This window comes from Vidua chalybeata, chromosome 14 (assembly GCF_026979565.1).
Source record: "Vidua chalybeata isolate OUT-0048 chromosome 14, bVidCha1 merged haplotype, whole genome shotgun sequence".
NCBI lineage: Eukaryota > Metazoa > Chordata > Aves > Passeriformes > Viduidae > Vidua > Vidua chalybeata.
In genome coordinates this window covers 17,306,264-17,319,272 of record NC_071543.1, presented here as the reverse complement: position 1 = coordinate 17,319,272, position 13,009 = coordinate 17,306,264, and the positions used below count along the sequence as shown (strand labels likewise).

The following is a 13,009-nucleotide window of genomic DNA, read 5'->3' as shown; positions in this document are numbered from 1 at the left end:
TGGGAGCAGAACAAGTTCTGGTTGTATCTCTGGGCTTTACTTCCCACCTAGCTCAAGCATATGCACATTTTAAATAGAAACCAAATTAATTTTATTTCTGCTTAATGTAATACAATGGCCATGGATATTAGTGAAAAATGACTTTGCACAGTTTCTCAGCTCCTCCATGAGCCCAGAAAACTGTATACTTTTTAAAGTTAAATAATAAAGTTGAAGTGTTTTATCACTGCATCCAAAATGCTGTTTTCATGGTATAATAATGCCACCAGTGGACTGATGTAAACAGAAATTAAAACAAGTGATCATCACAAAATGTAGTGTCTAAAACTTTGCCAATATTCTTAACACTCAAATTTTAAAATCTAGAATTTTTACAAAATAGATACAAAAGATTACTGCAACTACACATATGGGAAAAAAGCCCCAGCAGATAAGAATATTAGAATCACCACTGCTGGGCAAGAAATCTGTGAGCCACAAACTGGCATGAGCTCAGGAACAGCTCGGGAAGATATTCTGATGATTCCCAAGGATCTGACATCAAATGTTAAGTGACAGATCCAAGGTCAGAGGAAACTCAATTTCATCCTGCCAGGCCACACTTGGGTCAGCCCAGAAATCAGTTCCTCCTCCTCTTGCCCTCGTGAGGAAGCTGCAGACTTTGGAAACAGAGACAAGCAAAGACTGAGAAGAGCAAAGTCCAGCTCAGATGATAAATTAAGGTGTCTGGCAAAGGTCACAACGTCTTCACATAATGCACTTCAAAAGCCAGACAATAAAAATCTCAGAGGCAGATATTAAAACAGATATTAAAACACACACACACACTAACAGGTTTTTCTCTTTAGCTTTGCCAAAGGTCCACTTAGACACTGAACTTCATTGCCAAGCTCTGGATGATGCTGGCAGTTGAAGGTTTGAATTATTTAAACGAAAGTTTTTTTATGAGTGAGGGGCTGGACTACCTCAGAATTTAAAAATCAGCATTAATGTAGAATAATACAAAGAAGCAGGCAATGTGGAAACTTCCAGGAACTCATTTAAGTTCTGATATTGTACAAGCACAGTAAATATCTTGGATATTCATCATGGACAAATACTTTAGTTATGTAAAACAATAAAAATGTGAAGCCATCTGTTGTAAAACAGTAAAAGGTGATAGGAAAGCTCTATCAGTGTTCTATTTTAGGCTCTATTTTTAAGACTGACTTTCAAATTATGGTATTCACAATAGTTCTTGGCTTTCCCAACAAAAACCAGTTCACAAAAAAAGTCATGTGTAAGTGCCAGAGTACTATTTTTGATATCAGATGGGAAAGAGGATGAGGAACAAAATAGAAGTTACTCCTTTGTTTATACCTTTAAATCTGCTGCAATAAATGATCTTGAAAAACCCCTAATGGAAATGAGGATGAAAATTATATGGCTGGGGTTAGGTAAAAAAGGAAAATGTATTCTCCCAGTGAAAAAGCCATATAATATCCCAGTCTGAAAAGCACAGAGGAATATCCTGACTCAAAAGAAAAAGAAGAGGAAAAAAGCCCAGAAAACGTCAATTTGCTTGGAAAAGCAGAGGAAAAAAAACTACAATTATTCGACTTTGGAACATCAGCAATAACCAAAGCAAGAACACATCACATTAATAGAGCCAGCAATTACAGCACAATGAGAGAAAAATGTATTTCAATACTGAGAGCTGATGACTCAGAATTCATTGCTTTTAGCAATGTTTCTTTTTGTTTCTTCAGAATTGTCTGAAACAGTCTTTGCTACATGTCCCAGCTTCAAAAGCTCCACGGGACTTAAGTGTTCAGACCAATTATGTTTCTGGGTTAGAGAATATAAATTATTTTGCAATACACCTTTCTTTCAGAAATAAAAATAACTGTACTAATGCAGTCAAGTGCCATGAACTGTACCTGATACTTGATTTAAATATATTCCTTGGTAGCCCTTTCTTCTTAAATGGAAGGAAAGTGCTCCATACAGTGTATTTGGGGAAAAACGAGCTAGGGTATTTAAATCTTTATTACTAAAATCCAATATTAGAAAGCCTAGAGTAAATATAAAATCAAGAACATATTATTATTATAAAAGCTACTTTAATGTTTTAATTGTGTATTTTATGACAACTTAAATCAGGAAAAACTGAAACTATTTCTACTTTCAAAACAGATCCTAAAAATTGGAAATTTTCAAATCTTCATCCCCCCTAGATGGGATGAAAAGTGAGTCTTAGGTGAATTGGACAAAAGAAAAATCTTTTGCAAGTAATATCCACCTTTTTTTATTTTTCTTTTCTTTACTCAATATTTTGAAAATAGAATATTTTGACAACCTCATAAGTACACATAAAAAAAAAAAGACAGCTATTCCATTAAAAACTTGGAATTTTTAATGATCAGAATAATATTAGGATCTGCTGAAAATCTAATTCAAGGTTTCTCATGACAGCCATCCAAAATACAAGTAAGCCATGCATTGATGCCTCCATTACAATAGGTAAAGGAAGCAGAGAAAAGTAATCCTTGCAAAGTATTCTGAAACAAGAATTACAGTGGATCCAAAGAACTTTTACAGTACATACATTAACCATTAGCTGATACTCTTGAAGAACTTGTGATAATTGTTTTTAATTTGGTGGAAAAAATAATGGCCTTTAAAATGTTTCTTGCCTGGATGGTGACATCTATTGCTGACTTAACTCCAAAAATTACCAAAAAAAGTTGAAATGCTGTTGGATACAAGATGAGCAGTGTATCGAGCAGATACACCAACATAATTTATAAATAAATGGTCTGAAATTCAGACACCTGTCTCAGGTCATTCTTTAAAGATAAAATAAGGGCCAAAGACAGGCATCTCTATTCACAGATAAACACGCTGAATATGTAAAAATAATGCCCCAACACCATGGCAATACTGCTGTGGCATTTGAGGAAGGCTCCTACCTCTTTCTTTTGTGATGTACAAAAGTATGACAGCTTTAAAATATGGTAGATATGGTAGACAGTAGGAAAAATTAAGGATGTAGCACAATCTGTCCTGACAGCACTTTCACTACCTTTTGTAACTTTACGTGGCACTGCAGGTTTGCAGTTCCAGTATCAGTCATCTATGCAAACCAGAGTATAATTTCATTTAGAAGGGGTATTTAGTGCTTTTACTGGGGTTGTCAGTGGAGAGCAGGATAGATCATGTAATTAGCAATTTCTTATAAATTTAAATAATTGTTTCCTCGGTGGCTGTTGGGAAAATGCTCCTTTCTCTGTGCTGCCACACATGGACTGCGTAAACAAATGCTGAGCCCTGCGTGCTCAGAAAGCATCCCCACATCTGAGCTAAAACTGATCTGTCTGGACATCAGCAAAAGATGATGTTCAGCTGAGACAGATGAAGTGGAGCTCTGCGTTTGACAGCTCGGCGCCTCGCAGCCCGAGTCTATCATCCTCTCCACTCTGAAACATGCTAAGTTATACATTATTGTTCCATGACAGCTCGTGTGAAAATCAGAGCCTGGGATGCAGAAAGAGACACCAACTTGTCCCTCACCCTAACTCACTGAACTTGCTGTGCCTGAAGCAAGACTTTCTCCTCCAGTCCTCAGTGAATCCCCAAAGGGACGTCAGGCTAAGGGGAGCTGACAGTTTTACAGCAATAGTGCCATAAACCACCCTAAAGGAGCCTTGTATCAACCAACAAGAGGCAATTACCTTGACTCCTGACTCACTACCACCAGTCAGGAGCAGACTTTTATCTCCTCACTGACACCAAGTCACAGCTGTAGGAATGCAAATCAGTTTTCCCTCTTAAAGCTCAGACCCAGTGTCTTCTTTCAAAATAATGTTCACACAGATGACCACTTGTCTGTCCAGATCTCTCTAGAAAAGTTACCACTGAGCAGTATTTTAATTCTAGCACAAAATCTTCTTGAAAGAATCATAAACTTTGGATTGCAAGAAAAATGAGCAAATGGGGTGGAGGATTTGGAAGAAGGTGGATTTTCAGCTACAGCTGAAAATAATATTTTATTTTTAAGCTACAGCTAAAAATAAATATTTCATAAAATAATGAAAACAGACTTATTTTGCAAAGGTGATGTAAAAACTTCAGATGATAATTAAGCACATCTCGGGGGAAAAGCATGCAGGGGGAACCATCCACATGAAAAAAACTGAACATGTGTTAACTTTAACCAAAACACTGAACTTCTACCAGCAAATGAAAAAAGGAAAGATGTTTTGGGTCTGACCTATTCCCCCACTGTGGACTCAGGACAAAATTACTCAGCACCACTCAAAAGACAGCCTGTCTGTCCCAAAAAAAAAGCCTCTCTTTTAAAGGGCAGCTAAAAATTACCTTACAAAGACAACATGTCCAGCTCTCCCTATTTATTAAATTACCAGCAATAGAGAGTGACCTTAGAGCTTGACTGGAGCTCAACTCCAAAGCAAAAAAAAACTTCCTAAACCTATTTTTGAGTTCCCTAAATCCATTAACTTCCCTTTCTATGCTGGCACACAAAATGGGAAAGAAGAAACAGTACTGACCCCCAAAAGTCTGTAGTTTAATCCTCCTGAGAGATCCCAGTGAGGGTGGGAGTCAGCCTGGGCTGCAAATTGTGCTGAGGAGTCACAGAGGGGTGGGGTGGGCAGGGACCTCTGGAGATCCTCTGGTCCAACCCCTCTGCCAAAGCAACTGCACATCATCACACCCAGGTGGGGGTTGACTTTTTCCAGAGGATTGTGAAGGAAGAAAAACAAACCATCCCCTCTCCAAGCAGAAACATAAAATTTTAGTCTAAGCTACATGACAGCGAGAAGGAAAAGAAACCCAAAATAATTAAAAAAAAAACAACAATTCTCAAATGCTTTTTCAACATGCATCTTATTTTCACCTTGTCTGTAAGCACTGTCAGATCCAGGGTCTGGTTTTACATAATTTCTCAGTTTTAGGCACCTCAGTACTATTGTTACCTGTAGCATCAATATGAGTGTAATTTCATTTTTGTGGCAATTAGTCTTGAAATATCACTGAATAACTAATGATTCCTGAATGAGAAGAGAGAAGTCATGAAAAGATCTTGTTCTTGTCTGTGAGGAAGTCAAGAGGTCTCCTATCTGAATCACATATTTTCCTGAGTATATATGTCTGGAAAACAAAAATTCTCAGAATCTTGAATAGCCATCATCCTGTCAGCCATATTTCCCTTACACAATTGCTAGAAAGGGTTGCCAATAAAAAAAGAAATCAGAAAGTGCAAGAATATTTTGCTGTTAGAGGGTTAGAATAAATGCACAAATAATTTTTGATTTGTAGGAAAAGAAAAATTAAGTTGAAATTCCTTATTTGCATTAGCGTTTAACTACAATATTCAGTCAGACCTGGCGATATCAATAAATATCTGTTTACAAGCAGAAAAAAAGCTCTGTGTTGGCAGATTTTTCACAGACTGCAGATGCTGGTGATAACCACCCCAGGCTGCCTGTGACCTCGTGGAAGGGCCAATAAAGCACTGCCCTGTCCTGTCGTGCTGCTGAAGCCCTCCCAGAGAATCACCCACGTTCGTTTAATCCACGTTAATTCCAGCGTGACGAGCCACGGGACGTGGTTGGGGAGTGCAAGGGAGGGGGGCTGCTTTGGCTCCCACTGGGTGGAATGACAGCACAGAAAAGGACAGGAATGAGAGGTCCAGGCAGCTCGTGTCTGAGACACTGAGCTTGATCTGGTGAGCACCTGTGATGAGAAAATCAAAGTTTGTGTCACTGTGCAATGAGTTTGCAGGGACGTCAGCCATTCTGTCTTGTTTTTCCTCTGGGCACTGAACCCCACAGGTGCAGCATTAAAAACAAACAGACCAGAGGAAGGTTGCTGGCCTCCTCCACTGTTACAGCTTTTGACTTTCACATTTGTATCCCTGCTTACCACAGGATTATCAACTGAGATTTCATTAATATGACTTTCTGATAGACATTTAACTACAAATCTAGTCCCAGTCTATAATTCCAACTGCCTTCCTAGATTTATTTCTACATAAAACACATCTTCCACTCTTGATCTTGACAGTGATATGAGTTACTTGACCCAGACTGCTGCGTGGCGCAGAAATAACCAGTTGCAAACATGAAATATGATGCTTGAAGTATGATGAAGAACTGTGAGTTCCATCTTCCATGGGTCATGGAATTGACAAACTGTATCAGAAAGAGGGGATATCTTCTATTGAGAGGCATCACCAAGATGATCTAGAGCAGCGAGATTAAACTCTCCTCATCAGAGGCAAGGCTGGGCAGGAATCTATTTTGTCAGACTACAGAGGTATGAATTGACAGCTACAAAGAGATTATCATATTATTCTAGAAGGGATGCACCAGCTGCTTCTGATAGGTAAATACAGCAACATTACTGTAACAGGTAAGAGTAATGGAACAGCAACACCAATCTAATTTCCCCCAGACTGCAAAGGATTAAAGGAAGAACATATTAGCACGCAGGATCAGCTCACAGAAGAAAATGTTCCTGTTGCACCTCTGCAACTTCTAGTGTACATGGTATACCTAGCTGACAAGAAATGCTAAGCAATCAATTAATTAAAATATCATTTAAAATGTGCACTTGTGAGAGTCCTTTTCTATTCAAAGCCTGTTCTGAACCAGCTGGCCTTTATAACATCTAAGAGAACAAAGAAATGCTTCACACTAAAATCTTTGCAGTCAAAGCAGAGGCCTGTGACACCTATAAATGTGAAGTGTATTAATAGGTAATACTAAATATCAGCTTGCCTTGAGCTCAGATGTAAGCATGCTGGAACAATGTAATCAACAACAGCAAGCAGGTATTTATGGCACCGTGGTGGCACTGCCCAACACAATGCACATTTTATTTCAGTCTGTAAACAATGGGACTGCCCTGAAGAGGTGAACAAAGCCCTGCAGGCTGGGCTGCCCCCTGGCTTAAAGCAGAACATTGGGATTTGTAGCTTCATCCCCAATCAGAAATCACTGTTTATTAAGGTTTCAATGCACAATTTGCTCTTGCATCCCACTGTTTTCACAAACCACTTTATTTATGAATGCCCAGCTCTTTTTTTCCTATCATTTCCCATTTATACTTACAGTAGTTATCTCAGCTGAGACAAAAATGGTTGGGTTTCCATCTGGCCATTTATTTCTTGTCTTAGCTGCACCTACCAGCTCCCACCATCAGTGCTACGCCATCCTCTTCCCCAATCCAGCTATTTCTCATTCTAAATGAATTTTCTTCTATTGTTAAATAATATCTGAGTTCTCCCTCCTCCCCTCGTTCACAGCAAACACTGTTTATCATGTGAAACCTTAATGTCACTCCCTCTATGGTCACCTTGGGGCATCTCAGCAGAGAAACACCATCTTTTATAATGCCATGCACAGCAGCTTTGGGAACAGCGAGAAGCTCTGCGTGACTGTCTCCTCTTTTCTATTAACAGCAAAACTGTTGCCTTTTTAGAGTTCATGTGTTTCAAACAGGGTCAAGAAAATCAGAGCCACAGAAAGTTCTGAGGATGAGGTACCATGAATCAGTCACATAGAAAGAAGTTATTTTCAATTCAGGTACGCCTTGATAAAATGCAGGCAGGCAAAAAATGAGTGTTAATCAGTGTGGTAATTAAAGCACTGTCTTGTTTTAAATAAATCAAATCCTGCTTTACAAAGCTTCCACTGAATCCAAAATACAAGAATATATTTCTTTACAAAGTTTTGTTTTCTGCTGTTTTAAGGGGTTTTAATAAGAGGAGAATAATAATAAAAAAAAAAAAAAAAAAAAAAAAAAAAAAAAAAAAAGAAGAAGAAAAGGAGAAAAAAAAGAAAACGTGTTTTTAATTTAAAGACCTTATAATTTCTTATCTAGTTTGCAATGAAAACCAAATACAAAAATTAACTTTTCCACACCCATGAGAGGGGCAGTAAGGTAAGTGTAACAAAGTGAGGAAATGTTGTAACACATGACTGTTACCTTCCCAAAAACTACAGAGGTGTTGAAAATGTGTTAAATACCTATAAAGGGGTCAGCTGAGTTCCTAGTGAGAAGTTCCCTCTTTTTTAGAATCCATTATGGACAAAGTCTCTATCTACCTATTTTCAGGCAAAATAGGCCTGGCTTCACACAGGCAACAAGAAAATCTTGGCTGAATTTGTTTCAAAAGCCAAATACAACTGAAAATCTTTCTCTTCAATTCACAATTTGTCAGTTTTTGATTCCTTTCTGTCCAAAATATCGAGCATTTCACTCTGTTGCTGCACCTTCACTAAAGCATCAGCTTTTCTGCTTCTATGAAGTGAATTTGCACATCCCATCACTCCCCACTCCTCGGCCACCTCCAATCTGCCCTGCCCACCCACGCCATAACAGCTGCTTCCCAAAACTCCCCCCAAAATTCCTTCCCAAAATCCTCGCCCTGCTAGACCATGCTGCTCAGTTCCCTGTGCTGCAGTCCCCTCTGTTTGCTGCTTGTAAAAGGGAGGAAAATCAACACTCTCAGGAGCCAGAAGATCTCAGCATCTTCAGGGGCCCCACCAAAAAGCAGAGCAGGATGAAGCACACAGAGCACATCTGGGGAGGAAAGGCAGCGAAAGCAGCGTCACCCTTGTGTGCCTGTCCTGCCACCTCCCTCCTGCTGTTTCAGCATTGCCCACTCTTCCTTTCCTTCTTCATCCCCACAGTCTTCCCCAGTGATGCATCTTTGGATATCACAAAACCCAGAATGGTTTGGGTTGGAAGGGATCTTAAAAATCACCTGGTTCCCCCCCGTGCCATGGGCAGGGACACCTCCCACTGTCCCAGGCTGCTCCAAGCCCCTTCCAGCCTGGCCCTGGGCACTGCCAGGGATCCAGGGGCCTCTCTGGGCACCTGTGCCAGGGCCTGCCCACCCTCACAGGGAAGGATTTCTTCCCAATATCCAATTTAAACCAATTTTCTGTCAGAACAAAGCCTTTCCCCCTTGTCTTGTCTCTCCAGGCTGTGTCCAAAGTCCCTCTTGCAGCCCCTCCAGGTACTGAAAGGCCTCAATGAAGTCACTCTGGAGCCTTCTTTTCTCCAGGCTGAAGAATCCCAATTTTTTCAGCTTTTCCTCATAGGAAAGGTGCTTAATCCCACTAATTATCTTCCTGGACCTCCCTTGCTGTAGGAAATACTGGCCGTATTTCCTGCCTGCTCACCAGAATCTTTTATTTCTACTGTTTGTTTTTTTTTGTTAAATCCATTTTATGATTGATATTAACATTCTGCAAATTACCAGTAGAATAACATCTGGAAATACTATTCCAAATGGTGTCTGGCTGTCAGAAACTTCCCTTTGGTTTTTACAGATCATTTTCAAGGTATGTGAAATTGCTGGCTCATTTAAAGGCAGTAGATCCATAATTCAAAAAAATACCTGACCAACAGGCATTCAAGAGAAAAATGCAATTAATTCTTTCAGAAGATCTGCCTATAGGGCTGTGATTTCACAAATTATTTTGTTTGCAGCACATGCAGCACAAGACTTCAGAACTTCCAGTCCATACCAGTGTGTGTTCAACCTCACTACCTTCCTTTCCATTATGTGGCAAAAGCAGTTTTCTCAGAGACACTCGAATAAACATGTAACTCATCCTTTTTAATTCGTTTTTTTTCCCTAATTAAAAATGAAATAATTTGATGTTTAAGTCATTTGCACATTTCTTGGGGAAAGCCCTCTCAGGCAGACCCTCTCGTGTTGCCCTGCATCTCCAGCCAAGCCCTGTGCCCTGCCCTGCCTCGGGCAGAGCTGCAGGTTGGATTTCAGACGAGCTCCCACTTGTGTGACACAAATGTGCTCCCACTCTGCTGATCTGGTACATTCTCCCTCTGAATGCACAGGCCAAAAATAAGCTCACAAAACAAGATTGTTATTGTGGTGATCTGGACTGTTGCTCATCAGGCCCAGGAAATCCTGATTCTGCCATTTTCTACAGTTTTCCTTTTCCTACAATAACAGCACTTTTCTGTCAGATAACTCACATTTCTCTATTCAGACTGGGTATTATTTTGCCCCATTTTGTGTGTAATCCTGGCTTTTTCATTATTTTCTACTCCTACTGTTATTTATTTAATATGCTGTTATCCATTCCCCAAAATCTCATTGAATATGCCACATAAAGAACACTCTGCCCTACTGGGTGCTTCTGCTTAGCCAGCTAAAAAACCCCAAACAAAACCCACACATGTAGATACACCTGCTCTCCTATAACCTAGGAAAGGTTTTAAAGAGCTTACAGCAAAGATTTCAAACATTATAGCGAGTTCTTGGAAAGTTTTAAGTTCCTTGAGAGCAGACAGATAGGTGTGGGATCTTTTTTTTATACATATATTTTTTTGCTAGCTAGCCAGAAATGCCCAGTGGGATGCAGTTTCCTGAAAGAGATTTTTATGTCTTTGTCACTCCTTAGCACCCACACTGCCACAATTACTTCCAAGCAATTTAAAAGAGCTAAAAAAAGGCAGAGATTTATTTTTTTTTATTAAATTGCTAGTAAGTACTGGTATCAGTGAATATCAGCTATCCAGCCAGTCAAGCAATATATTGAATAATATAAGCTATATTCTTCTGGCAGTAAGGGGGCTCAGATTGCTGGCTGAGAAGCCAAACCACAAAATAGTTCCCTATTCCAAATCAAAGGAACTGAGAGCAATTTCAGCTTCCCCCCAACATTTCAGGGTAAGTTTCTTTCCTGTTCTTAAGTTTGTTTCAGTAAACTCAAACGAAAGTGATCATTTATTTAGCAATCACACACTCTTGTTTATATAAACATCACACATGTTTATATTATTCTTCTGTTCCCTAATCCCAGTTCCCCTGTTAGTTGCTAGAAAGAATGAAAGAAGCAAGAATTTGAAATATCTGCTCTTGCAAGGTCACTGGCACATTTGGAGCTGCTCCTGCCCAGACATTACAAAGCTGCTCTGACAAACAGACTCCTTCCCTCTGGAAAAGCTTATCAATACACAGATGAGCATCACATCAACTTCTGGGCCAAGTTCTACTGCTCAAGTCCACCAGTTGTGCAAGAGAGGCATAAATAAAGGATGCCTCCATAAAAATGGGAGGCATAAACCCAGCACAGAACACTTCTGCACTTGGCACTGTCGTGTCAGGGGCAATAAGGACACGTTTTTAATGGTCCAGGAAGACTGTCAGCCAAAGTGTCCAAACACTCTGAATGCTGGTGCAGAGCTCACTGAGACGGGGAGGTTTCCTCACACTGTTACACAGTTACACATGCACATAAACAGCTTCCCACAGAGCGAGGGTGAGACGCACCGGAACGCACTCAGGGCTACGGATTCACACTCTCACACGGACCTGCACCGCACCACAACTGCAGTTCACAGCTTTGGCTTTCTGTGGCTGCGTGCAGCACACAGCTTTGGGTTTCTGACGGGTTGGTGAGGACTGGCAACGCTTGTGGGAGGACAGCAACACAGACAGCAACAGAGAAGGATGAAAGAAACGCACCTTGAGGAGCTCATAATGCTGGATTCCGTTCACCCCGATGTCCGGGTCGATGGCAGACGGGACAGAGTAGCGGGAATTAATGGCTGTGTTCTCAGGGATAGAGATGTTAATAACCGTCGAGGGGAAAAGGGGGGCGTTGTCATTTATATCCTCGATCAGGAACCTGATCTTGACCAGTCTGAACACCTCGTCGGGCAGCACAGCCACCTCCACCTCGTAGAAGCAGCGGTTCTCGCTGAAGATGCCGGCGCACAGCTTCTCGCGGTCGATGCGGTTGGCAGCCGTGAAGATCTCCCCGGTGTTCTCCTCCACCCTCACCAGGGGCACGTCCCCGGTCTTGTACACGAGCTTGAACTGCAGCGGGGAGGACAGGGGCACGTCAGGGTCCAGCGTTAGGTTGAGATCCTTGAGCAGATTGCCAATGAGGACATTTTCAGGCAGTTCTTCCCGCACGGTGTAATTCTTCTCCTGTGCGCCAGATTGGAACACGATGCAGGCCAACAGGACTGCCAAGAGGTAGGTTCCAGACAGCAAGTCCATCTCCAGAATGACTAATGAGTATTCGTGTAGAACGCCAGGAGGAGCTGGGAAAAGGGAAAGGAAAATCCTTTAAAAGTCACAGAATATTGTGTTCCCAAAGCGATAAGAGCTAAAGGAGCTCCTTTCCTGCTACAACAATGTGAACTGTTTGAAAGCCTCATTAGTGAAGTCACATTTGACTCCATCCTTCCTAAATATGCATAAAATTTCTTGCACAACTTTTTACTTGAAACTCTTAACTGAATACTGAGGTAAGAATTTTAGGGCTGGATCATATTGAATGAAGAAATAAGTACAGGAATCCCCTATTTCCAGCATGAGATTTTCCTTTGCTCCTTAGGAAAATGTCTTCCTTTGATCTCTCTGCCACATTGTCCTCATTTTTTTCTATTTCCCAAGAAAAAAGTAGGCAAGAAGTTTGCAAGCAACCATCTGCTGAGAACCAGATCTTTTTATACCTCTTGCCTAGATATGGGAATAGAAGAATGCTTGTCTTAATTCGCCCCCTAAGTTTTGGACTGACAAAATTATGTAATGTTTGTTAACAACAACAAAGAAATCTGGATATTTTTAATTCAGGAACTTAAACTGGCAAGAAAATGTTATTATCCAAATGGAGTCTGGTAAACTTCAGCCAACAATGTGTGGAAATCTGTCTAGTGAATTGCAAGAAATTTTGTACAATTTTAAGTTTGGTGATGCCTGTTCATAGTACTCTGGAACACCACCACCTTTAAAAGGAGATACAAACCTGTTGTAAAAATCTGTACTTTCCAAGCTGGTTGCTGAATAACAATATGTTCTTGCCTTGAGGCTCTTAACAACCATGAGAAAAATGGAAGTGGAATAGGAGGACTTACAGGTACACACAGATATCTGTGTAGCTGCATGCAGCCTTCAGCCAAGAATTTTTAAAAGATAAATCACTCTCTTGAACTCCATGTATAGAATATTTGT

At 40.5% G+C, this 13,009-nt stretch overlaps 1 protein-coding gene across 1 annotated transcript in view; it reads right to left on the bottom strand.

Moving 5' to 3' along the window:
- PCDH11X (protocadherin 11 X-linked) overlaps nucleotides 1-12,052 on the bottom strand; it is a 384,263-nt gene extending 372,211 nt beyond the window's left edge. Inside the window, exon 1 of the mRNA XM_053955887.1 lies at nucleotides 11,513-12,052. Coding sequence (XP_053811862.1) covers nucleotides 11,513-12,052 — 540 coding nt within the window. The remainder of the gene's footprint in view (nucleotides 1-11,512) is intronic.
- Between the last annotated feature and the right edge of the window lie 957 nt (nucleotides 12,053-13,009).